This window comes from Strix aluco, chromosome 23 (genome assembly GCF_031877795.1).
Source record: "Strix aluco isolate bStrAlu1 chromosome 23, bStrAlu1.hap1, whole genome shotgun sequence".
Lineage (NCBI taxonomy): Eukaryota > Metazoa > Chordata > Aves > Strigiformes > Strigidae > Strix > Strix aluco.
In genome coordinates this window covers 4,457,226-4,482,805 of record NC_133953.1, presented here as the reverse complement: position 1 = coordinate 4,482,805, position 25,580 = coordinate 4,457,226, and the positions used below count along the sequence as shown (strand labels likewise).

General features: G+C 48.4%; 1 protein-coding gene and 1 long non-coding RNA gene across 11 annotated transcripts in view; one reads left to right on the top strand and one right to left on the bottom strand.

Annotated features, from left to right (window-relative positions):
- Positions 1-5: 5 nt before the first annotated feature.
- The window catches only part of GRAMD1B (GRAM domain containing 1B), a 132,665-nt gene continuing 107,090 nt past the window's right edge, over positions 6-25,580 (bottom strand). For 9 of the 10 annotated variants that reach the window (XM_074848997.1, XM_074848992.1, XM_074848993.1 and 6 more), the window contains 16 exons: positions 22,083-22,167; positions 21,102-21,205; positions 20,857-20,952; positions 20,333-20,413; positions 18,093-18,208; positions 17,456-17,612; positions 16,149-16,338; positions 15,630-15,773; positions 14,859-14,977; positions 13,260-13,402; positions 12,507-12,610; positions 11,884-12,087; positions 11,568-11,658; positions 9,121-9,228; positions 7,950-8,067; positions 6-7,252 (listed from right to left, as the gene is read on the bottom strand). In XM_074848997.1, coding sequence (XP_074705098.1) covers positions 7,163-7,252; positions 7,950-8,067; positions 9,121-9,228; positions 11,568-11,658; positions 11,884-12,087; positions 12,507-12,610; positions 13,260-13,402; positions 14,859-14,977; positions 15,630-15,773; positions 16,149-16,338; positions 17,456-17,612; positions 18,093-18,208; positions 20,333-20,413; positions 20,857-20,952; positions 21,102-21,205; positions 22,083-22,167 — 1,950 coding nt within the window. In that variant the 3' untranslated portion in view covers positions 6-7,162. Of the gene's footprint in view, positions 7,253-7,949; positions 8,068-9,120; positions 9,229-11,567; positions 11,659-11,883; positions 12,088-12,506; positions 12,611-13,259; positions 13,403-14,858; positions 14,978-15,629; positions 15,774-16,148; positions 16,339-17,455; positions 17,613-18,092; positions 18,209-20,332; positions 20,414-20,856; positions 20,953-21,101; positions 21,206-22,082; positions 22,168-23,849; positions 24,678-25,580 lie in introns of those variants that run through there. The other variant, XM_074849001.1, reaches the window with a different exon arrangement.
- LOC141933896 (uncharacterized) lies at positions 4,474-11,205 on the top strand. The gene is made up of 4 exons (XR_012626242.1): positions 4,474-4,614; positions 5,463-5,624; positions 6,532-6,713; positions 10,792-11,205. It is a non-coding gene; the product is annotated as an uncharacterized LOC141933896 (long non-coding RNA).

Here is a 25,580-nt window from a genome sequence, read left to right as displayed (position 1 = left end):
CGTGCTGCTTGTTTGATAGTTGTTTTTTTTTTTTTTTAATTTATACTGTACTTCCATTGTACTAGCTACTTTACATTAAGTTTGGCTGCATAGCCTTTACAATTCCTAGGTTCTAGCAGGTAAGTTTCATTATCATTTTACCGCATTTTGCGCACAGCGCAAAGTTTATGACAGTTAGACAACTCCTCAAACAAAACCACGGTTCCTCCCCCACCCCACCCAAGAGTTCACGTGAGCGCTACAGGCGCATCGGCCTTGGCCAACAGCCCCCCGCTGCGGTGGGGAAACCCCGAAGGGAAACGCAGGCCTAGGGGTGATTGTAGGACCCACTCCTGCTCCTCGCTGATGTGAGGCGATCCTCGTTCATTTGCAGCGCACGCAGGGCGACTGGGGTTGCAGGATCCAGGGCCTCAGGTGGTTTTTAGCAGCTTTATCCAGCCCTGGAGCACGTGATGGGAGATGAAGTGCCGCCAGAAGGGTAACGGCCCAGAGGTGCCACAGCCGCAGGGTACCAGGCCCCGGGCGGTTGTAACGCTGCGACGGTTCCGCTGCTCCTCCCTCCGCCCTGACCTCGTCGGGCCGAGAGCCAGGTTAGTGCTTCCGTGTCTGTTAAGTGTCTGCTCTACCTGGATAAAGCTGCCATTTTGTGACAGCTGCTCTCCCAAATCCTAACGCCGCTGAGGCAGATTGGGCCCAAACTGAGACACGACCAAATGGCTCTAGAACCTGAGCTGCACCTTGGTTTTATTCCCTAACTTATTCTGGGAGTTTGGGTTGGGGAAGGTGGCCATTTAACATTAGCAATGGAACTGGCCTAAATGAGTGAGGTAACAGAAACGGCCAGAGGAGGTACCTCCCTGAGCCATGTGCAAATACAATTCCTTCAGCAGAAGGAAGACCTTTTCCCTACTGAAAAAAATAAAACACATTCACTTAAAGAGCACACAGACTGCGGCAAGGAAAGGCAAGCAGGGACAGCACCAGGTCAGTCCATCTGTGACACAGGGAATGATTGTCCAGCAGCAAAGGTGTGAGGGGAGAGGGAAAAGCCGTAGCGAGCGCTGCAAAACGGGGGTGGGAGAGGAGGGCATGGCACGCTGCGTATCCATGCTACGAGTTAAGCCCATGCTGTCTGGCTAGATTGGGAAATAATCTCAATCGGCAGTCGATCAAGACACGAGGAGATTATTTGGCCAGTGTGCACATCTAGGAAAAGAAAGGTGTTATGGCACAGAGAGACGCGTGCTGTGGAGCCTGCAAAGCACAGAGAGATCAGAGCGTGCCGGGCAGGGGGGACGGGACGGGGAGTCAGCACAGTCGCGTCTCGGAAACTACGCTGACAGAAATGTTCTGTGAGCCACTTACCTCGGATGCTTTGGTTTAAGAGTCTCTGTTTCGAGTACGGTTTTAAGCAAACCCCTGCCGGCTACTTTAGTGCCGAGACTGAAAAGACTAAGCCAGAGTCTGCATGACCACGCCATGGAACACATCAGTGGCAGCAAGCCCAGCAGAGATCCTCTTGGAAAGGTCTCTTTGAGTTCAGCACTTGGTCTGTCAAGAGCTGTGGGGCAGCAGCAGCTGCCTTGACAAACATTGCCTCCCCTGAGCCAGGCACTGTTGCTTTAAAGTGTTTGTTACTGACTCTGCTTTTCCACATACTGTGGAACCAGAAAGTCCCACCTCTACACTGGGAATTGCTTCTATCGCCCTTGGGGAAAGCAGAGGCTGACTGGTAGAGCTCAGCATCTCTGCACTGATGGCAGAGGAGTATTTGATCTGTTTGCCAGGCACCCCAACTGGGGACAGAGCCCCTTCTGAGGTCATGGCACTAGGCCAGAGACTGCATACACCTGGGTACCCACCTGCACAGACATTAACTCCCCTGCTAGCTTTGTGCTAACTGCTCACCTAAATGAACCCCAGGGGAAGAGGAGTCCCAAGCGTTCTCCCACTCCTAGTAGCACAGAAAGACCCTTCTAACTACCCAGAAGCGATTCACTCCCCCAAAACTTCTGCCACTAACCTCTTGTAGCAGCTCATTCCGTGTGAGCAGCACTGGTCTTTTTAGGGTTGGAGACTACCTCCACCCCTCTTAGTGCTGGATGGTGTGAAAGCTGCAGGCTGCCCTCTCTGTCCATCTCCTCTATTTATGTGTCTTAGGGTCAGTGAAAGATGATGGAAATAACACATCTGAGAAGGCAAAACTACCAGGAAAGGGAGAGGGATTAAGGCCATGTGACACACAGGTGCTGTGTTCACCAAAACCTGCCTCTACACACACGCTTCTGGTTTTTTTTCCTCTGACACGTGGAAAATCAAAGCATGAGGTTTGCAAGGACGCCTTTCACTCTGCCTCGGTGTATCACAGGTGTATCTGCACAGAAATGACTGCAGAGCAGATCCAATAGGTCTCATTTCAAGTACCCTGACCAAAAGTGTCTTCAGCCACTATTTGGAAAACAAGTTTCTACCTTCTTGTATAAAGGTAGGAAAAAGCAGATATGTAGGCTACATGGTTTAGCTAAAGTAGGCTAAAAAGTCTGTCCTCATCCACACCCAGGTGAGCTGCTGAAACTTAATGGGGTCTGTCTGCTAAGAACCCAGATGAAGCAGGCCAGGCTTTCTGAGAAGGGATATAGCAACGCAGGCATCATTTTCAGAGGCAGTTTTGAGATGGGGCTTGAAATCCAGCAAAGCACCACGCTTTGAAACCTTGCCTCTTTCAATACGGGGTCATGTTTGCAAAAGGCATGTGGCGTATCATAAATAAAGGTTTCCCTTTATTGGCTCTAAAGCAGAGAAGTGGGGTGAGGTGCTCGGACAGCAGACTGCTGCCCCAGACCGCCAGGGCAGGCTGCAGAGCGTGCCTTTACACACAGTTTACGTCAGCAGCGTCACTGAGGTATGTCAGGGGAGAGCAAAGGGGCACAACTTCTTTCTCTTCTCCCAAAGGATTTGAGAGACAGAAGGGATTTATGCGGAAGTTAGTAGCAGTTAATATCAATTAATATCACAGTTTTCTGACTGAAGTGTGCCTTGGATTATCGGTTAGCTATTGAGCCCCCAAAAAAGCATGGTTATCCAGTGAATTCATAGCTAGCTCCCGTTCTTACCCCTGCAGGTACCTTCCTCTAAGTAGCATGTGCAGACCCAGCAATGCCCCTGCCTTGGGCACACGCTTCTGATCTTACCACCTGGAATAACCTGTGTCTTTTGGTCCTTCACGGACGTTATGCGCAGGTGCTGCACTAGATACGTTTGGTATCTATGAACGGGTGATGGCGTGGCAGTTACCCAGGTCTCAAATTCACTTTGAGCCGGTCCCAGATGCCATAACCCAAACACCTCTTTTAAGGTCAAACATCAGAAGGGATGTGTTTATCAGAAGCGAGATATTATCAAGCCAGGATTAGTGAGTATATTCTTCTCCCGTATAAACAGGTGAGACAGATACACAAACTGGCAAATCAGAGCCTTCTGTCCCTCCCTCTCCCTCCTCCCAGCAGGTAGCATCTTACTTGGCAAGAATTAGGCTACAAGCTGTTGGCATTAGTTTTTACATTTGGCTGGAGAAATGCTTTTTTTTAAAAAAATCTCTTTTGTAGTTGTTCAGATTCTGCAAATCAAAACCCGGCTGCTCTCACCTGGCAGCTTATCAGCAGCAGAAGGGTCAGAGGGAGGACTCTGCAGGGGAACACGTCTGTGAGGTGCTGCAAAGAAAAGTACCCCTACCCTGGGATTTCTGACACAGGAAGGCAGGGCAAGCGAGTGAAGAAGCGGAACCCTGACACTGCAAGCCAAGCTACGACTGCTTAGGGAAGGCAGAAGTACCACCCCCTGTAACGTTATTCAGGTTGCTCAGCCTTGCTCCTAGAAAGCGTTACTAATTTCTCTAGGAAATATAAAGTGATGGGTCCAAAACTGTCCATGGCTGCAAAAGGAATTAATCTGTCAGTTGGGACTCTGCTGCAGCAGCAGGTGACTCCTGTCGCAGCTCTCTAGAGGAAGGCATCTAGATGAAAACATGCTGAGGTTTTGTTTTAAGCCCTCACCTTTAGTGCCATTGTGGGTTTTGCCTTAAGGAAAAGACCTTGCTTTTCTCTCTTTTATTACTACTGTGATACATTAAGAGGCAATAAAGATCATGACTCCTATCCAACTCCAAGCCAGACTTGCTGCCAAATGGCAAAAAGAAAGTCAATAACTAGGAATCGGAGAAAAAGAAACCTAAGGCCTCAACCTTCCTCAGTCTGAAGGGCACCGCATGTGCAAGGTTCTGTTGGGTGACCACCACCCTTATGCTCGTTATTGAAGGATTTTAACATGACTGTGCGTCAGGGTATGTCAAACCTGTTAAACCCAGTTTGAAGTAATCACTAATATTCATTCTGCTCACCCACTGGGACTGTTACAGCTGGCTCTGCATGGCCTCGTGTTAATTTAATGGAGCTTGTGCCACTCTGTCTGCAGGACCAAACCTGAGGAAGCCACGTTAGCAGGAACATCCCAAATCTAACGTGACAGCACTCTGGAATAACACTGCAGAGGAAGATGCACACAAGGATGACTGAATGGATTTCTTGCCTCTGTAACTAGCAAGGGAATGTGAAATGGGTAAGAAACCAACTCTGATCACTAGCATTTATTTTCACCCCTCTCGGACAGGTGGGTTTCTCTGCCTCTCGATGGGTTATGTCTGTCTATGTCCAACACCCTCCCAGCCAGGTGGCAGAGACCTGCCACGTTCCAGGTTTCTCTTCTCAAGAGGTGGCTTTTTTCTCTTCTGGCATGGGCAAGGTGGCAAGCACAGGGCTTCCTCTCTGTCTTCTTTCTTGATGCTTGGAATTAAATTCTAGAAAAGTGGAAGATGGGCAGCAGGGGATTTTTCTGTGCTTAGTAATTTATGGGAGTGACTGATGGGGAAACAGGACTCCCAGCCAGTGTGGCAAGTCACAGTGGAGAGTTAGGGCCCTCCTGTCCTGAGATGAGCCACAGAATGCCCCTCCCAGGCACTAGCACCTCAGTTTCATTGTACAGTAGCCATTTCAGCAGCCTCCCTGGAGAAAAGTCAGGGAGCAGTACAGTAGTCAGCAGCATTAAATTAAATAAATAGTCATAAATACATGTTACTCTCTAGTTGCCGAGACATGTTTTTCCCTATTGTACCTTGCTTTCACACCCTTAAATGTCTTTTTGATAACCCATCTTCATCCGCACTCCAATGTGAGTTGTCTTCTGTGGGACATGTTGTGTTTAGCACCTGGTCATGAAAATTGTAGGCAGATTGCGAGAAAGCAGCAGGTTACTTCTACGTGTGTTACCTTTCCCTAATTGGACTGCACGAGCGGGAGCTTGTGAGGGTTTTCCTTAGACTCCACTTTGTCACCCAGCTGTGCGCATGAGAGTTTCTGGTACAGAGGTACGAAGACCAGTTACTCATCCTTAGGCCCCTGCTCTTTCAGCACCCATTGGAGCTAGAGACAAGGGACGAGCCAGAACTGCACCGTTTGCATAAGGGGAATATGCAGCTGACTCCCTCCTGCTGTTCAGAAGGTCTAAAAAATCCTGGTGTTGAACAAGGTGGAGATTGAGGGCCTGGCATATCACCTAATCTACCTGTCTGGGTAAGATGAGAAAGCATTTATTAAACATTCAAACAAGCATCCCCACCAGTCACAGTGGCGTTCGGCACAGCACAGCGCAGCCTCACCGCCCCTCTTCCTCATTTGGCTGCTAATGAGAGGTCGGAATTATCCCCCAGACCAAGTAAAAACACATACTGTCTTTTTAACGCAGCTCTACCACCTGCCTTTGCTTACAGAGCAAATGCTTCGCTATCCAGCTTGTAAGAGATACCAGTCAGATGCCTCACACCGTGGATACACCTCCAGACCTATCCTGCCACCTACTGACAGTCCCTTTTTTTCTTTTCTTTTCTTTTTTGGTCCCCATGACCCTTCCTAACCTCGCCTAGGCTTTCAGAGGTCTTGTTGCTATATAGATGCAGTCATGTAAATATCCACAGTGAAGGAAATCATTCTTTTTCTCCCTAATGTTTTCCTGCAGAGTTTGTAAGACAAGGTACAGGTTAGGTGGTACAAGCAAAATGGTCCTGCAGACCAGGGGCTGGAGGGAAATTTGCTGAGCAGGGTAGCGGGAGCGGTTGCAAATAAATACTAATTTTGGTTTTCTTTTTAAGTTGGGGTACTCCCCCTGTTGTGGGAAGCCACACAGGTAGTTGCCCTTTCAGCACCGATGTAGATCTTCAGCACAGGGATGGCTTAATGGCGGGGGCCCAAGCACACAGAAAGCAGAGAACAATGGCGGATGTAAAGGGGACACTGTCAAAGGGAATGGAAGTGTACTTTCTGTGGTGTGGCTCTCCTCCATCCACACACCTTGTAGGCAGATACTCCCCTCCCCACCCTCTCCTCGGCTCTTAATGCAGTATCAGTACCAGGAGGCAGCAAACTAGTGTTTGGAGAAAGCATTTCAGCTCAGTTACATTCTGTGCTTTGCTCTCTGAACCAGGCTGGCCAGCGTGACAGCAAATTGTATTTCTGCTCCTGGAAGTATAGAAGGTGATTGCCGGTGTGATCTGCTCTCTACAGACCTACAGCAACTCCTCCAGAGGCCTCCTCTCCAAATGCAGAATAGTTCTGTATGGGATTGACAGAAGATTGCCAAAACCTCTCCGCCCTGAAGCCAGCAAGGTAAGAGAGTTGACAGTGTCCCCTTTGTACGTATAGATAAAGAGAGTCCATCGGGGACCTTCATGCGCAGGGAGGGGTGGGGGGGGCACTCACTCTGATGCTTCCCTTTGAAACAACAAAAACAAAACAGACAGACAAACAGCCAGGAATATTACAGAAGAGTGGTGATGGGCCCAGGGGAGCACACTCGGGCACACCCCTAAGCGCACCTCAGTGCTGGGAGAGCACAGCCCTCCACACACACACCCCACGCTACCACCGAGACGCTCCATTTCAGCCAGTGTTGGAGGTCAATCCTTCCTCTCGATACGTAGGCTTTTTTTCTCTTAAAATCTGTATATAATATAGATATTTATATTCTGTATATATATATTTTTTATATATATATATTTATATAACCTATTTACACATATTGCACACCATCCTCTGGCCTCCTGCATTCCTGCCTGCTAGTGGAAACGTTTCCGTTTCTCCTCTGGATCTGACCCGAAGTCCCGGGACCCGATGCCATTCTGAAGATTTATTAGTGAATCCTTCATCTGCAAGACAAGAAATTTCTCCACTGTGATGCTTCCCTAGAGCTGAGAGCGCTTCGGGATTTCCTTCCCCGTTGGTGCCTCCTTTTTCCATGTAAAGTGTCAATACCACAATTAACTTTTGGGAGCGGCACATCGGGGCTGGGATGTACAAATGGGGAGTGGGAAGAGGGGAGCCAGTGAGAGACCATTCTCCATGGTAACGGAGAAGGGGCCGAGCAGAATGAGGTATGGGGGGAGCAGCTTTCATTTACAAGCTCTGTTCTAAGCAGCCCAGGGTCCAACTGGCTCTTTAGGCAGCAGATACCAAAACCCCCGGCTTTGTGCTATTATGGGCCCACGCAGAGCGTGTCCTCTTCATCCCCCCAAGCTACATATGAATCCAGGGTTGAGGTAAAAAAGTTTGCTTTCCCAACTGGGATGCCAGAGACTAGATATAAGACGTGCTAATACAAGATTTTTGGCGCTGTAGAATTCTCTGACCTATGTGGACCCCTGTGAGGTGACAGAGAAGCCACAGTATCCTGCAAACAGCCCTTGGGACCTGCTGCCCACTGCCATGTCAGAAGATGGATCTAAAGGGTGGCAGTAGCAGAGGTGACACACCTGATGGAACAGTGGAACCGAAGGATTGTGAGCAGGTGGCTGGGAGGAGACAGTGACCCTCTAGCCACAGCATTAACTGGCCACGCGGTCTCACCTGGTCTAGAAGCATCACCGAGGATTTGATGATCTCACGCCATTTTTGTAGCTCTGAGTCATGGTACTTCTGCTGAGATTCTAGTAACTGGGCCCATTCCGACTGCGACTGGGGTAACCTGTCAGGCAGAACACGAGCAAGAGTGAATCTAGGGAAACTGAAGTCTCACTTGGAAAAGACCTTGAAGTCCAACCATGAACCTCACACTGACAGTTCCCAACTCCACCAGATCCCTCAGTGCTGGGTCAAGGGGGAGCAAAGTGTATTGGGGAGGGTGTAGATTGTATCAGTTTCTGTCTGATCTTTTCACCCTAAAGGAGCAGGTTTTCTTGAGCAGAAGTGCATTTAAATGTGCTTAATATTTTCCTAAATTAAATACCAGTTACTCTGTCTTAACCATGGTAAAGAATTAATTAATTCATAGCAAAGATGTGCCTTTTGTGGAAGTTGCTGTAGTGTGGGTGGAACCAAAGGCCCAGTTGCCAGAGAGGAACGTGAGGACGGAAGGCAGCGTGCTCCCACTGCCTGCCAGACGTGGGTGCTGAAGGATGGCACCCTGGCCGACGATGGGGAATAATGCAACGCAGGACACGTAGCCCTGTATGGTTTCTGTGTTTTGTTTTTTCTAGACATGCTGTGTGAGTCTTTATTATGAGCAATAGCAGCGCTGGCTCTCTCTCTTTAATGGCAGGTCAGCATAGGTATCAAGCCCCTGCCTTCAGGCTGCATTAATCCTCCAGAGCAGGGCTGGAGGGGCCAAGTGGAGCAGAAGGAAAACAGCTGATTGTGTGTCACAGGCCCAAACTCTCCTCCGAGTACAAAGGGTTCTTTCTCAGGCACTGCTTTTCATACAGAGGGAAGTTTAGCTGTCAAAGGAGGGGAGGTGACAACCTTGGCCCGAGACTGCAAAATGTGTATTTGTAGAGCATCCCCCGTTACAGGGGATGCTGGGAAGAAGCAGAGGTTGCCTCAACTCACTGTCTTCTGCTGCAGTGTGAGATCTGGAAATGTTGATGGCCCCACAGCTTCAGCTACCTACCTCTTTCATCTGTTTTACACAAAAAAGAAGCAATCTACAGGAGAGCCCTGAGCTTTGGTGTCCTGGGAAAGCCTCTGACATCCATAGGGAACATGCCAGAAGAGGCCAAAGACAAAGCAGATGTGACAATACCTTTCCTGTAGCCGCAAGCCCTGCCATGCCGTGAGCGTCTGCGTAGTATATTCCAACATCCAGACTTTGTAGAACAGCATCATATTGAGAATGACCAGCATCACCAGACTGGAAATAAAGAAAACAGTTCAGCAGGAGAACTTCATAGCCCACTGCTTGCCAATCACAGCTAGGAAAACGCCCAAGCCTTTAACGAAGGTGTCTGGGGCTCAGGTCCACGCTGTATTGAGTGGGAATTTAATCTGAGTAAGGGCCAGGTGCTCAGAACCCAAAACTTCACCTCATGGGAGAAATGTGTGAGTGAGGCAGACAGACAGACAGCAATGACGGATCAGACAGAACAGGTTAGATGAGCGGATGTGCTGAATACAGAGAAAGGGAGGGAAACGGGAGTGTAAAGAGGTAAAAAATAAGAGACAGACAGTACCTGAAACAGATCCTAATGGGAGCAGGGAAGAGAAAAGACGGAGGAGCTGCAGGTTAGAAACAGACTGACACAGAACAGGAGAAACTGGGCTGAGCAGAGAAGGCTCATAGACGGTGCAGATATGTGTGGGGGGAGGAGGGAAGAAAGAAACAGTGGGGAGAGAGGCAAGAAGGACGGACAAATAACCATGTGCCTGCAACTAATGGTGAAATTCGCTCAGCAAAAGGAGCTGCGTGCGGCTCTCACAGACACCCCAAAGCGGGCCCAGGCAGGGCACCGTGACACATAAACACACGTTGCAGCCTGCACATGTCCAGCCTCACCTGGATGGGACCGCTGCCACAGGCCTGCGCTTTCACCAGACCCTGTACTGCTCCTCTTGCCCCCCCACTGCCATGCACGGGCATTTCCACTCCTCCCGTCAGCCACGGTCAGGGAAGAGGTTCCAAAATAACATGCTCATGCCTGTCTCTGAATAGTGCAGCTCTTTTGCTGGAAGAATGGCCCACTATCACCCAGTTCGGTCAGGAGGATGGCAACTGGCCAGAAGAGTATTCTGAAAACATTATGGAGGGCTCTGACCACGCTAAGCTAAGCTAGTAGCCTGTCAGGGGAGATTATTGTAAAGCTTTTATGCCTTCCTACCCAAAGTTTTAATTGCATCTCACCCATCTAGAGGCAGAAGAGAGCACGAGGATATCTTCTCATTACATTACTTTAACTTACTGTTACAGCAACTGGCTGGGTTGCTGCTGCAAAATTCTCCAGTCTATCCCCACTGGGAAAAGGAAATGCAGAAAGGAGCTCCATTTGAAAAGTAACCTCAGTGAACAAATCTCAGCTTCTTCCCACCTCACTAAAAGGTGGGTGGAGCTTAAGAAAAGAGTGAGCCCAAGTTCTGCTCTTCCTCCAGGATTAACAGTCTGCTTCGCTTCCCTAAGCGACATAAAAACCTGCTGTTTCTGGATTGCTCCTTCAGACTGCTCCACTTCACAGCGCCTGCCCAGCAACCGCTGCAGCACTAGCACCTGAAAGCTACCATCAGCCCGAGAGGCAGCGAAACAGTAACAATGGGTTTAGGCCCAAAGACTGAGCCACAGGGATAGGAGCCTTGAGCACACATCCATCCAAGTCTGTGAAAGGTGGTGGCAGAAAAGGGACCCAAACCAAACTTTGTTCTTGCTGCTGAACTAGTGAAATCATGCCAATCTCTTGCTTCATGTGTTTCTACCCTTTTTTTGCAGAAATCATCTCTAGCTTCTTTCTGAGGTGGTATCTCTCGTCAAAATCACCACCCAGGACCAGACCCAAACAGGTTCTGCCAGACCAGAGGAAAGAAGCAACAGAGTCCTCACACACACTGAGCCCTGCTGGGATAGCACAGCAACTCCCAGAGAGCTTTGCATGGTCATCTTTCAAGACAACCACTAGTTTGTTGGCAGATTATATTAAATGACTTCTTTTAAATTTTAAAAACACCCCACAGGTTCTAGATGTCATTGAAAACCTCTAAATTGAGTCCCTGAAATAAAAGAAGACTCTTTCTACTTGTTGTATTTTTGTCTAAGTACTGACTCTCCTCTCCCTGCTTGCCACTATCAACGCTGCCTGTGTCCCAGACAGTATAGCTGGCCTGCATTTAGGACTCCCAGAAACATGCAGGTCTGTGAAGCCAGTGTTTCATTAAAACAAGGTTAAAACTGAGGGGAAAGGAGAGATTTTGATAAAATAAGATCCAGAACCTATAGAACCACCAGATCAGTGGCCAGCGAAGTACTGGCAAAACCTGGGATAAAGCCAGATAAAACAGCTGATGGGGCATTTGGGGGAAATTTTAATTAATTCCTTTTTGCCTGTCATCGCTTTCCTCTCCTCTGTGCTGTGTTTGGGACCAGAGGGGAATATGACAGAGGAAAAACTGGCACAGGGGAGCACAGAACACCAGAAACATGAAAGGACCAAAGTTGTTAAAGGCTGACTGTGAAGGAAAGCAAAAAAAAAAAAAAAAAAAATCACTTACACAAAACTGATGACAAGGAACATCTTGGAGACACTCTGCAGGTGGAAGCCACTGGGGCTTTCCTCAGGGCTGTGCCGTGTCTGAGTGGAACCTGAGGAGACAGATGCATTTAGGCCAAGAAATGCTGGCTGATGTAGAGGGCAACCGTTTTCCCTCTACCCACCCCTCCACCTCCCTCAAACAATCACAATACATCCTCCCTGCCCCGGAAAGTCCTGGCCCCTCTTCCCATTAACCTTCCGCAAGCAAAGCTCCGGTTTTTCCCCAGAGGTAGCCAGCTCTCCGTCCCCAACGTGAGGCGTCCGCAGTTCCTTACCTGCCACGTGCTTGATTCGATGTGCAACCTCCTCATCCGTGGGGGTGGTGACAGGACTCAGCACCTCCTCCAAGTGTGGCACCCGCAGGTGGGCATGGGCCCGTTTCCTCCGGCGCACGGTCGATTGCTTGCTCACTTTCTCTTTGGGGGATTGTCTGTGGACCTCAGCCAGGTATGTGCTCTCCGTTTTGGTCAGTTCACTCTCTGCAGAGACACAAGAGAAAGCATTTCACAGAAGGGGCACTGGCCTGGCAGAGATACCGAGTTCAGCCCTCTAATGGCACAGCTGCTGGGCCTAAGAAGTCGGCAGGGTGTAAGAGGCCCATGCCAGAGGACACACTACACCTCCCTTGTGCTTTCTGTCAAACTCTGACCCCAGACTGCCTGCGCTCCCGCCCCAGAGCAGGATTTGGTGACCCGACTAATTCCAGCAAGTGCTACCAACGCCGTGGTAATAACTGTGGTTGCCCCCTCTCCTAAGGCACCCCGAGATCTGATCCCCACTTGGCTGGCAGCAGGTACCACGCTGCCGTGCTGCCCACTTGCAGGGAGGGAGGCCTAAACTATGGACGGTGCCACCGTTTGTGGGTCATTACTGCAGCTCCAGTCACTGCCACTCTTACCCAAATGACGGAAATAATCTTCTAGGCCGCTCCAAAAATTCTTCTCAATGAAGGATTTCACCAGCCCCCAAGGCTGTTTCCTGTAACGTAACTCTGTGGAAACCCTGTGTGAAGAAAGGAAAGTCATTCTCCCGCTTTTGCTTCCTGGAGGTGATGTCAATTCACAATCCTTTGTCAACGTAAATATGAGAAATAACCACGCACACTGTTATTTCTGGAATGGTCTCAGCCTTTTGTGTTTCTCAAGGAGAAGCACTGCATGAAACGTCCTTCCAAAGGCAGTGGCCTCCCGAGACCTTCAGCCACGTGGCAGGAAGACATTTAGATTACTTATCGAAGTCAAACACTAAAGCCTATAGCTTTGCTTGCTGCCAAATTCCTCTGCTCTTTCCCCCAAGCACATCTCAGAGACACAGTCCCTGGAAGTGCGTCCTGTTGCTTATCCATGTAGTTTATTGCGTGTGACAACTGGGCCTGCACACCACTGCTTCCAAGAAGGGGGCAAGAGAAGTCTATAAATCCTCTTCCTGATGCAGCTGTAACTCCTCTGCATCGGGTCTATCGTTTGCTCGATGTCCCTACAGTAGGCAGCTGCCCCTACACTAACTCTTTGTGACAGAGTAGTGTTCTGGCAACAGGACAGACATAAGGCTAAGCTCTCCTCCCCCCCTTCTACCACACCAAACAGCAGAACTCCCACCCAAAGGTGACTTTTGGTCATCAGTAAAGCTCTTTATCCCCCAAGAAGTGTACCTGAGTCGGCTTTTGTTTCTGGCAACACGAGTCAACGTGTAGCGGTTAATGGTGTAGAAATAATCGTGGTAGGGGACGTCGTGAGTTAGCACCTCTGCATCTATGACATAGCACTCGCTTTCTTGGCTGGCTTTGTACATTGTCTGCATAAAAGACAGCATGCAAGGCAATTATTAGTCTGGTTAGAACACGGCTTTGATAGATTGGCACCCTCACCAGCACATTACAAAACCAGTTCTACCACAAATAGGAGACCACACCCACACCCAAGCCCCATCTCTGCAATCTTCCTGTGAAGAGCTCATTTTTAAGGGACGGCACCCTCGAGGAAACCAAGTGTTTCACTCATATGCTTCCCAAGGACATATTTCAAAAGGGCCATTCAGTTCCAGCAGCTCAACCTCCAGCATTTTGTATCAGACATGCTTATGTACACTGCAGTGTGGGGACCCGGGACCTTTGCCAGTGTTACCTCCTCCCATTAAACTGATGTCTGGCTTGTCAGGGAGCAACCTAATCTAAAATCAGAGGCGGCCCTGCTCTGAGCAGAGGTCCTTTCCAGCATAAATTATTCTGCAATTCTAAATGCCATAAAAACACATCAATTACTTCTTTGAAGCGCTTCTGATCTGTTGCTTTCTTTGCCCCAGAACAAACCTCACAAAGGGGCCAGACAGAGTTAACTGCAGATCTGTATGCAAAAGGATGGCTTTCCTTACAGACTATTTCCACTTACCTCTGCAGCGAGGACACACACAGCAAAGTGCGCCTCAGTCCTCGACCCCAAACCCAGAACAAAATAGGCTATGTCCTTGCTTGCCTGGAAGAGTACTGTTCCCTTTGCCCATCACCTTGCTCTCCTGTTCTCTTTCTCTTATTTTCCCTGCACAGTCTTTGCTTCTGAACAGCACACTTCATCCCATCCCTACAAGGTACACTGTGCCGCTGGGATTCTTCTCTCCCCGAAATGTAATGCTCAGACACCCCATCTTTCCTTGGTTCCCTCTTCATATACCCTCAAGCTAACTCTCAGTATATACCTTTGGCCACTCAAACATATCTCCGGAGACAGAAGGAGGCTTTTCCTCCCTCTCTAGCTAGATAGAGATAGCCTGGCTCTTCCTAGTGCATTGCAGATGCTCCCCTTTTTCACCTTTTTAAACAGGTGAAACATCTAATTGTTCTCACCCATAATAAAACAGCCTGAACATCTCTATGTAAAGCTGTGAGAAGGACGGGCCAGACAGTATCTGACTTTCTTGTGCCCTCTTCATGAATAACATCTGCTGGACTGACTGCAGCTCAAAAAACACCAGTCTGGGTCACACACACAGTTGTTAAAATGTGCTGGTGTGTTTAAAAACTCATCTGCTTTTGCTGGAAAATTTATGGCCCTTTCTTTGCAATGCAATCCAGTGCGAGTGTAAGATTAGCTCTTCACATTTGCAGCGATACTGGGTAGCAAGTTAATACAAGAAAAATGTGTAAAGGAAAATGGATAGGGAGAATGAAAACATGCGAAGCAGCATGCCCAAGACAAGATAATAAATCACAGATCTGTTTCTACAAAGCATTGCACCCCGCTCCCCTTTCACATACCTGCGTCTCAGTGACAGTGGCAGTTTTGGGGGCCAGAGGGTTGGTGAGGGTAATGGTATACAAGATCACCCTGGTCTGATTGCCATTTTCTTCCTTCTTCCAGGGATGAAAGATAATATCTGAGAGGACAAAACAATATTCCATTCAAGTAACTGGAGAGGGATTTCGGGTCAGTTCCCTAGGCAAAGGCATAACCATATCACCAAGCTCAGGACAGTATTCCCTTCCCCTTGGAGAGCTTGGCTGCAGCAGCACTAGAACTCAACTGAGTGTGAAAGAAAGGTCTCCTGTACTAAACGTGAATATTTTCCCCCTCTTTCAAGTGCAGGGAAAGGGGGAGAGGCTGGGAACACACCTCCTTCAGCAAACCCACAGTTACAGGGGAAGGAGGACTACAGCATGCCAAGGGACCCTCTGCATCATCAACTGCACAGTCCATGCCAGTGTCTGGTGTGGAGCTAGAAGAGCTTTCTCCTCACACCGTTAAGCCTTGAAGAGAGGATCAGGCCTTAGCTAATGTTAAAAAATAAGAGAGTCTGCTTCTTCCATAAACTCAGATTCGGCTCTTAGAAAATAAAATTAGATAGCCAAAAAGGGCCGGTTTACTGTCAGTACAGACTACAGCTGATCTGCTCAGAATATGACTCAATCCCTCTATCACCAGGCAAAGCAACACCTCCAAGGCACAGGCTGAGACCTTTCTTCTGTACAGGCCTCTCTACCTCGCAGGGAACACACGACAGTGACCGTGCTGTGCCACCAGCAGCTCACCAGAGAACCGGCGCTGTTCCATGAAGTCCCTCTGGAACTGGGAGTCCGTGAAAAGCAAGTCGTAGAGTTTGTCCACGCTGAAGTTGAACACGTCGTTCACATACTGACGGCCGTTCAGATCCTCGTAAAAGGCTTGGACTTCCCCTGTGAGGAAACAGGCCCACGAGCCTCAGCCATGATCCTCCACGCCAGTATCAGAGGTTGTGCTTTCACAGCACCAGGCCCTTAGTATTTTACTTTGTGAAGAAGGAACCCAAAGGGGGTACTTCTAACCCTCTCCCTCCACTGATCCCAGGACAACCGGTGGAACGTCAGAAGGGGTTATTAACTACATTAGTTATTTTAGGGACATCCTTCCAAATACCCCACACCTTATGCAGCCCAGGATGGGAATTCTTTGCATCTTCTGAACTCTTAGGGTCCAGAAAAAGGATTCAGCCTTTTCTGCTTCAGTCCCTCACTGGGAAGAATGGGAGAAGGCTGAAAACACCCCTGACGGAACAGCCCTTCCCCACATACCTTCATCATGGGTCTCTGACGAGTCACTGAGCTCAGTGGGAATGTCTTCGTTGTCATTGAAGTCTAGGGAAGGGGAGTTCACGGGGCTGATGATCTCTATCTTCTCTCCCATGATATTTGCAATGCCAATGTCTTTTTCCACAGGACTCTCTGCCACTGCCTCTTCCTCTTCTGGTAGCACTCCATCAAACTGCAGCAAAGAGAGACCATAACAAGGGCAAGATCAGCACCTGGAAATTGGGGTTTATTTCTGAAAACTTTACATCTGTGGGCCAATTTTCATACCTTTGAACATTTAGCCTCAACATGTCTGGAAATTAAATAACAGAGAGAGGAGGAAGGTTATCATACAGCGTTTGTAACACACATGGACATACTAGATCACCTCCTCCCCAAGAACCTCATACAGTTCAAGTTTGGGACATAAATAAAGCTTTTTGCTTGTTCAGACAAGCACACAAACAGTACTGGTTTTGCTCCTGAACAAACCCTATACAACTGGGAAAATCTAAGGTTCTATCTAAACAAGGTCTGCTCTGCCATAATACTATGAGGGCACACACTGTTTCTGAGAGAATAACTGAAGGCTGAGGGGAAATTATAACCCTTTTGTCGGGGTCACCATTAGCTGGGGGTCCTTATTTCTCTGTGCAGGAACAGGAATGACACAACACCAATATGATTGAACCAATCCTGGTTACATTTATATTCTACTAAGTTCCGTACACGCACTCATCTATCTTCTAATAGGCTACAGGTCATCTACACGCGCTGTTCATGCGCCTCTATAAGCATTTGCATTGGTTAATTGCAATTAGTACGCAAAGCCCCAAACTTGCCAAAAACTCCCTTATCTCATACCCTGTTTTGCTCAGACTTGTGTGCTTTTGCTGACCCACAGGTGTTTCTCACTTATCTGCTATCTTGTGTGTTTTTGCCAGCCTTATTTTGCTGGCCTTGTCTTCGTCCTTGCATTCTTCTGCCTGCACTAACTTCCCTCCAGCGCGGCCCAGACTCCTACACCCTTTTACCTCTAACATTCCATTTCTTTTCATCTAAAAGCATGGAAAGGAACATGCGCTTGCTGCTAAAAGTCCCAGTTTACTGACTTTTAGGACAGGCAGGCTTTGCTCCCTTTTTCTTGGCCAGACCCCATGCTCACAGACAGCACCGACTCGAGGACTGAGGTGAGCGGCAGTGGAAGGGGAGCTGCAGGCTAAAGGGTTACCTCATACATTCAGGGATGACCAGCTGGAACCCAGAGAAAAGGATTACTGCTCCCACTGCAACGGAGGAAGGACACTTACCGAGGCTGGCGCTTCACTGCTTCCCGTAGATGTCAATGTGCTGGCAGTGACAGATTTCTTCGGCAGCTGAGGACTAGCTTCTGGCTTGGCCTCCATGCTGCTTTTTGAGGAGCTGTCATTGACTTCATTCTCTTCCACAGGGATTTCTTCACAGTAGCTGAGACACAGAGAACACAGGTTTTTATGTTTACCCCTCTCAGTACAGCTACAACTGGACACACAGAGCAAGTAAGAATACTTCTGTGAAGTTTCCAGTCTGACCAGAAGCAGAAATGGCTCAGTGCAAGGAAGATCAAGCCCAAGCTTTTCAAGTGCTTATATAGACTGACAAGCATCAGTGCTTTCTGACCACATAACATGCTGACTGGCCTTGTGACTGGGACACTCTGGCATTTAGAACTGCTCCTCTAGCTCAGCAAGTAGAGAGGTGGCATTTCAGTCCCTACCAACTTCCACGAGGAAATGGTACGCTTTCCACTTTTTAGACATTACATATTTAAGGGCAAATATTTGACCAGAACCCAGAATCTCTCGCCAGGGACAGTCAGCAGTTTGAAGAATGCAATATATCAGGACTCCTGCTCTCCTGTGGCCATCTTTTCTTCATCACAGACAGATTTTACTCCTCCTCACTCACCCCATTGTGTTGAAGTCGTCATCAGGAGGCACGTAGTCTTCATCATCACTGGTCAGACCCAGCTCGTTCCCATAACACTGGTGGACAAAGTGCCAGAGCTCCTTGGGACAGAGAGGCTAAAAGAAGGAACAGAGAACAGCATATATTTTCACCTGAGAGGACTAAAATATAACAAATTTTTGGAACTACCCTTGTCAGGATAGTATATTCCTTGCCCTGAAAGCAGAAGCAAGAGATTCTGACACAGCCCCAGGTGGGAGGTGAGAGCCTTCTGACAGGCTCACCTCTTCCACTGATGCTACAAGGTGGATTGTGTGTTACTGGCAGGCTGGCCCAGCTCCGTGCTGGCTAAGGGCTGCAGGCGTATGTATCCCTACATCGTTAGGCCAAGCTGGCTTAGAGATTGCCCCCATCAAGCAATAAGAGGTCCTTTCGCCAAGTAAGCCTTCACCATCAGCCCAGGTTCTGCCCTAAAATTGGACTTTGTCATTTTGCCATGCCCCAATCTCATGTTACTTAAGACTATCAGAAAGCCAATGTGAGGCTACAGCCAGAGCAGCACATGAAACGAGACTTCCTGTTACTACAACGCTGTGCATGTAAATAATGTAAGGAGTAAACCTGCATTTCCCTCCACATGTGTCCTCCCCACCTCTTCTGCTGTGCCTCCATTTAATGTCTCCTACTACACCAAACCCCAACACCTCATGAGTTTTTTCCCCTGCAAGTTTGTTTAAATTGAAGCTGCCTGAAGAATTACAGCTGCAGGGAAAACGATCTAAAACAGCAACAAAGAAAAACATTTCCTGTTGCAGTTTAAAATCAAAAAGAGTTCATCTCACCAGATACTATTGTGAAAAGCTTGTATATTATTCCAGTGAAAAAGAGAAAATTAATTATCAAGACCATTCATAAAAGCCCAGCTTTTCAGGGATGCAGGTCAGTTGGTCACCATAGGACTGCATTCTGACGTTCTTAGGAAATGGGGCAGGAGAACTTGTGATTTAAATATGTGGTACAATGATAAAAGGGGATGGACTTTTACCAAAGAGAAATTTATGACCAATGACAAAGATTTCTTGGTAATGAGGGAAAGCACATCTAGTGAACTTTTTCCAAGTTGCTGGCTTGAACTTCTTCCCATAGTTACTGCATGGGATAAGGCAGGAGATTTTTAATCTAGCTCCCAAAAGTAGCAATCAAAAGCATGGGAAAAACCTCTAATAGAAACTGTCATCCAGAAAGACTCTGCTTCACCTTCTTCGCGCATGCGCTGTAATTCACATGGTTTATCAGGAGAAGTGGATGAGGTTCTTTCTCCCTCTCTCCTGCTAGGCATGGATCCTACATGTGGGAAAAGAGCCCTGGAAGCGTTTCCTGCCTTTATCACTCCATGTCTCAGTTCCCATTTGCTTTGACCTTGAAACCAAGGGCACTGAATTTTGTTAGGAACTTCAAAAGGCTGATCAAATTACAGCATATGGTGGCAACACAAGTTGCCCAATGCAAAGCAATCCTTTTGCATACTAAATACTACCCCGATTTTCAGGACAGGGTATTCTGGGTGCTTCATTACTTAAGCCTTCCAGTACGGTATGAACTCAAGCCAGAACATCTCAAAATGCTGGTAGCACCGTAACATCAGTTCACGACTCTTACTCCCTCAGTGAGGCCAGAAATACTCAATGGACTGTGGAACAGATACATGATCAGATACAGGCTATACGAGGCCTCTGGCATAGCAGGTGCACTTCCCTGCTTTATTTTAAAATCCAACGCACTGAGCCCTTACCCAGTGCACCCCACACCCACCACTGTTCTCGTGTAGTTTTGGGATGCCCTAACACATGCTCCTTCTCTGTCCTATCTTGAACTCTGCACTTCTGAAGCACAGAGTTACTAGGAGCTTTGCCTGGGCAGCAAGCTATTTCTGTTGCACTTTGAACTGCTTGTTCTGGGCTGTTTCACTTGAATTACGGACCTCAAAAACACTCCTTCCTGAGACACATCCTTCCACACCTCAGCAGAGGCATCTACTGGGTGTGCAAGACACGTCTGTACATAGAATTCCATGTGAAAAAGAGAGAATTACACCTGCAGTTATGTACCTGCTCTGCCTAGACACGTTTACTGTCCCTACATCTTTTTATGCATATATATTAGTCACAGGTATTATGCTTCTGCATATATTCATCACCTCCCTTTCATCCCACCCAACACTGAGGTGCTGATCTCTGTACCTTGTCAAGGAGAGCATTCTGCCAGAGTCTGAACATCATCATGTACGTTCTGTCTCGAGCCCCAAAGGAAGTAAAAAAGTGCTGAATGGGAAGAGATGAAGAGAAAAATTAGTTTGGAAAAGGCCCAAAAAAGGGAAGAGAGACAAACCTGTTTGGATTGCTTTCCAGCTACAGTCCCCAGAAGGACTGAGCAAGCCATACAGCACAGCTGCTCAGTTCTTGGGCACAGACTGAAGCGCACAGATTTGCTGAGCACCTCTTACCCAGGGAGCGAGTCTGAGCACAGAAACAGTTCCGTTAGAGATGTGCTACTACATAACCCGGATCTTCCACCTGGCCCCACACACCACGTACAAGCTACCTGTGCTCCAGGCTCAGCCCAAAGTCTGCAGAAGCTCTGGTGCTTCCTCCCGGGCGCCAGGTGGCAAAAGCAGTCAGTTTGGAAAAATCCCGCAACACCCTTCTATTTCCCTGCCCCAACAGCCATAAGGGGTGGCCCAGAGGTGGAAGCTTCAAGGATGTACCTTTTCAGTGTCAGTGCAAACTTGGATGGCGTTAGGAATGAGCCGTGCTGTTTTTTCCTTGGTCATCGAGCAGATATCCTTCAAGCGAACTGTCAGCTACAGTCAGAGCCATGCAGAAAGGGGAAGGCAGAAAAAGAACACAGGTAAAGAGATAAGAAAGACAATGGAAAGAGAGCTTTTAAAGCAATGTCAGCAAATACGCTGACACAAAACACATGCTCAATGCGGCAGCCCGACAGCCTTACCAGTGTCTCCCAACGGAAGATGTTGCTGTAAAAGCAGATCCAGTTTTCAGAGAGGTAGAGGCGGCCCTGCAGGAGAATGTCTCTCTGTAGCGCACATGAGTAATCTGTGGGTGGACAACAGATGGGAATTTAGGAGCAGCAAAACCAGAAGACAGGACAGCCTCAAGGTGAGGACAAGCAGCAGCATCAAGAGAAGCAGCTACTTGACACAACCCCGCAGAAAGTCCAAGGCAGAGCAAGAAGGAACTGAGATGCAGCCGCCGCTCTGCCCACTCGGTTACGATTCCTCCCAAGGGCACATCACAATCTCTCTTACTGACTGATGATCTTGCCTTATTAGCTGGCCATTCTGTAGCTCCCTATGTACTAGTTCCAGATTTTTATCTGTCTTTTCCTTTTTGACTTCTAGAACTGTTGTTCATTTCCCTCCCACTTTAATCACCCTAAACAATTTCTATTCCTCTGCTAGGATGTGTATCTTTCAACAGTATGAGATCACCAGTTACATAAAAGAACAGATGCAATGCACTAGGCAATCGCTAATCAGCTGCAAGGCCAAAGCCTAAATGGACACGGGAAGGGCAGTCATGTGTGAGTAGGGAGCACTGGGGATGTTAGAAAAAAGGGAAGCTCAGTAGCATGCATGTTGAGACACACAACCCTGACCAAATGAGGAAAGAGCTCAAACACTAACACACTGTCAGGTTTGGGGGAGCACTGTGGAGGAAAACACCCTCCTCAAACCATGAGAGAACAGAGGCGTAGCCGATACAAATCAGCGTTGCTCTCCCTGAAGCAAAATGAATGAAACCCATTAAAAATTGTGAGGAGGAGTTCCGTCTGTGCACATGAAAGGCACAATGGGCTCGTTCCTTGGTGGAAATCAATTTGAAGAAGAAAAAGCTGCATGCACGCGTGCTGATTTCCTCCCCAGACCATGGGCCAATGCAACAGAGCGCTGCACCAAGGGGCTGACCTTACCTACGATGAGGCGCTCCGTGTCAGGAAGCTGTTTGAAGAGTTTCCTGAAGTCTTCATTCCGTTGTTTGTATGTTGGACTCAACACCTGCAAATAACAGAGCGCCTGTTAAAGAGAGGGGCAGGCATGAGTACAGAGAAACGGAGTGGGAGAACAGGAACACCTTGGTAAGGAGAAGGGGGATCAGATGCACTTACAAAGCATGAGGCTAGGAGCTCCCATCACAGCAGACACACAGACGGGAGGATTTGGGATTTAGTGCATTAAGTGAGAAGAGGAGGAGAACCTGACTTGGAAGAGCAAGTACAGAGTAGAAGGGCCATACCCATATCTGCTAGGTAGCAAAACAGAATCGCATGGAAGCTGTGGCTGCAGGAGGAATCTCTTTTCCTGCAATCCTAGACTGTACATGGTGTGACACATGCTCTGTTTGCAATGCATCAGTTAGCGGCCCATCCCCAGCTCCTCCAGGAAGCACACAGCAACCCCAGAAAACAGCAGAGCTGCAGCCCTGCCAGAGGAACTGGAACGATCACTGTCATCAATAATGCTCAGAAATAATGCAGTCATCCCCGTTCCTCTCCCCATCAAGTGTTCCACCTGGCAGTCAGTGAACACACAACTACCCGCTGGTATAGCGAGAACAACTGTTGTGGGCCTCAGAGGAGGCTCTCGCAGGGACTCTCCCATGTTTTGTGCTTATTCTGCAGACACCTGGCCTCATGGAAGGCCTCAGAGAAAACGGTGCTGTTGGCTGGAGGGAAACCAGGAGCTGGCTTCTCTCTGACATTCACTGAACTATCATGTGATCCTGTCCATGTTAGACCACCTCCTACACACCATGCCCGTGCTGACAGCCGCTGCTAAGAGCCAGAACATCTTTTGAAGGCAGTTAACCAAAACAGAGGCAGGTGCAAATTCAGGAGGCCCATATCTCCCCTCTGATCTATCATGCTCTTTCTCCCACAAACGCAGGGAAGGCAAAGCAACCTGAGGTACAACCTCTTCCCTTCCTATCCCCATTTCCTCTCAACAACCCTCTCCTATCACTTCCAGCTGTGCAAGACAAATCTCCAAAAGCAGAAAGGTGGGCACACCTCAGAGCCTCCCAGAAAGGGCCCCAAATTCAAAGTGATTATAGAAGGTAGCTTCTCTTTGAGAGTGGTGTTGGTGGGGTCACAGGGGTGGGAGGAAGATGAAGTTTATATAGCATTAGCCTTACAAAACCATCAAATGCTGTCAAATCAGAGAAGGAAACACAGACAATACCCTGCCTCCCAAAAGCATTCCCTCTTCCTCGTACCAATTCAATGAACTGAAAATAACATTTTTTAACATCAACTCAGCACTTCCGATATTTGATCCAGTCCTGTGGGCCCAAAGGAAAGTATCTTACTTCTGAATAAAATCTGCTAACCAGCACATGACAGAAATATGAATTTTACTTACCAAACTCCTAGCCTGAACATCTGGAAAAGATCTTGGTCAGAGATGGGCTCCAGCAAGAGCCCAAGCCCAAGATTTCCTGGGACAAGGAGATGTGATGGGAAAGGAGGGGGAATAGAGATTATAACCAGCTCTGCGCTTTGGGTTCAATGCATCACAGCAACCCAACTCAGCAGTACAGTTTCCATGTGGAGGGTACTTCCCTCCCTTCCCCGCAATAAGGGATGTTCTGACCTGTCTCAAACCTGTACTACCACAGACACTTCTGCTTAGCACCAGAACTTCTGTTAGAGTGACAAACAGTTCTGTTTAGAGACACTCACAGCTGGAATTTCATCTGATCCATGGCTGACGTTTCCTTGCGATAAGTCAAGTCTCTCCAGGTCCCACAGCAGGCATGGCAGGTCTTGATCCAGCACAGGATCCCAGAGAGCCCCACACTCCAGCAAGGAATCCATAGCGTTCCCTCCGCACAGCTCCCCGTGTTCGCAGAGAAACTGCTTTTCCTGTTCCTGCTGTCACCGCTTCTTGTTTAGATTCAAAGTCGAAAGAGATACAAGCAGCTTGGCAGGAGTTTACATGCCTTCCCCTACTTTCCTGATCACATTCAGGTCATCTGCCCTAGCAGCCTCTGTGGATCTGAGAGAGGATTTGCCCTCCAGAGGACTTTGAAAAAGTGGCTCATTAGGGTAAGCGTGCAGGCGGGCAACCTTTGTGCTCTTCTGCTCCAGTCTCACCAGCTTCTTGCTGTGGGCATCCCTTAAAGCACCGCAAAAGTGCCGACAGCCTGAGCAGTCCCAGGCAGGTCTGTGCAAGGCATCTGCAACTCCCGGCCGAGTCCCGATGCCCAGGACTGCCAGAGCTCCCAACTGGGACAGCTCCGGCTGCCAGGACCCCACCGGACCAGCAGTAATTCACAGATCTAGCCGCACTTTCCAGGAATGAACAGGACCATAAACGGCTCAGAGACTTCAGCTGCTTGGGGTTTTTTTCCCCTTTGAAACCAGAAAAACAGTTATTCCTTCAGTGTCTGCCTCAGGCTCTCCTCTCTAGTCCCTCTCCGCTCTGAAAGGCAGCTTCAGCCTTTGTTAACGTTTCTCATGGAAGGAGCGGGTGGGGAAGATACCAAAATGACTCGCACATGCTTTAAGTTACTGTAGCTGGGTAATTCTGTCGGCCAATGCCCTGCAGTAACCCAGGCTCAGCCCTGCCTCCCCGCAGATGTTTCCTGTAATGGAAAGTTGCTGGACAGAGTGTGCTGGGGGAGGCGCAAGGGGAGTAAGGAGAGACCAGTTTGAAGAATATAGCTATGAGAAATCAGCCATGTGAGACCCACACAGTCAGTAATCTTCAGGGTTCTGCTACTCCTATATGTATCTCTGGCCCCCCCAAAAAGCACAGGTCTTTCTAGGTTTCATTCATTAGTCAGGTCACTTTGGAAGTGAAGGGCAAGGGCTTCCTTCAGGCTCCAGCACATGAACTCCCTGCAGGTGCCCAGCGAGACTGGTTGGAGTGCTGGAACTCCCCGCATCCCTCTGCTCTGGGTCCCCGGCCTCTCCATCTCTCTACTCGAGTGCAGAAATGCACAGGTAAACGTCCCCACCACGACACCAGTGCTGCTCAGCTATGATGCCGAGTCTATGAAAATAAGTATACTGAAGTAAAATCCTCAATTCTTCCTATCAAACTGGGCACACAGATCTCAAAAATGAAAACAGAAAAAAACAGAAACCAACCAAGACTCTGCAAAGCCACTGTTTCATTCCAGGGCCAGTGACTGCAGCTTGCTCACTGAGAGGAAGAGCTGAGGAGCGCTCTGTCTGCTCAGATGCACCACGGTAGCACTGCTGGTGCTAGACAGCACACAGGTCCCTCCATTTAGCCCTGTTAGAAGGAAGCAGCACATCCAACCTGCCACCCAAGACAAGGGAACAATAAAATTTCTGCAGCCTGGGAAGGACAAAGAATCAGGATTACAGGCCTCTGCGAGGTAACCACACGGCTTTACTGAATGGCTCTCTTTGCTGGAAACTGCTTATGGGATTACTTCCAAA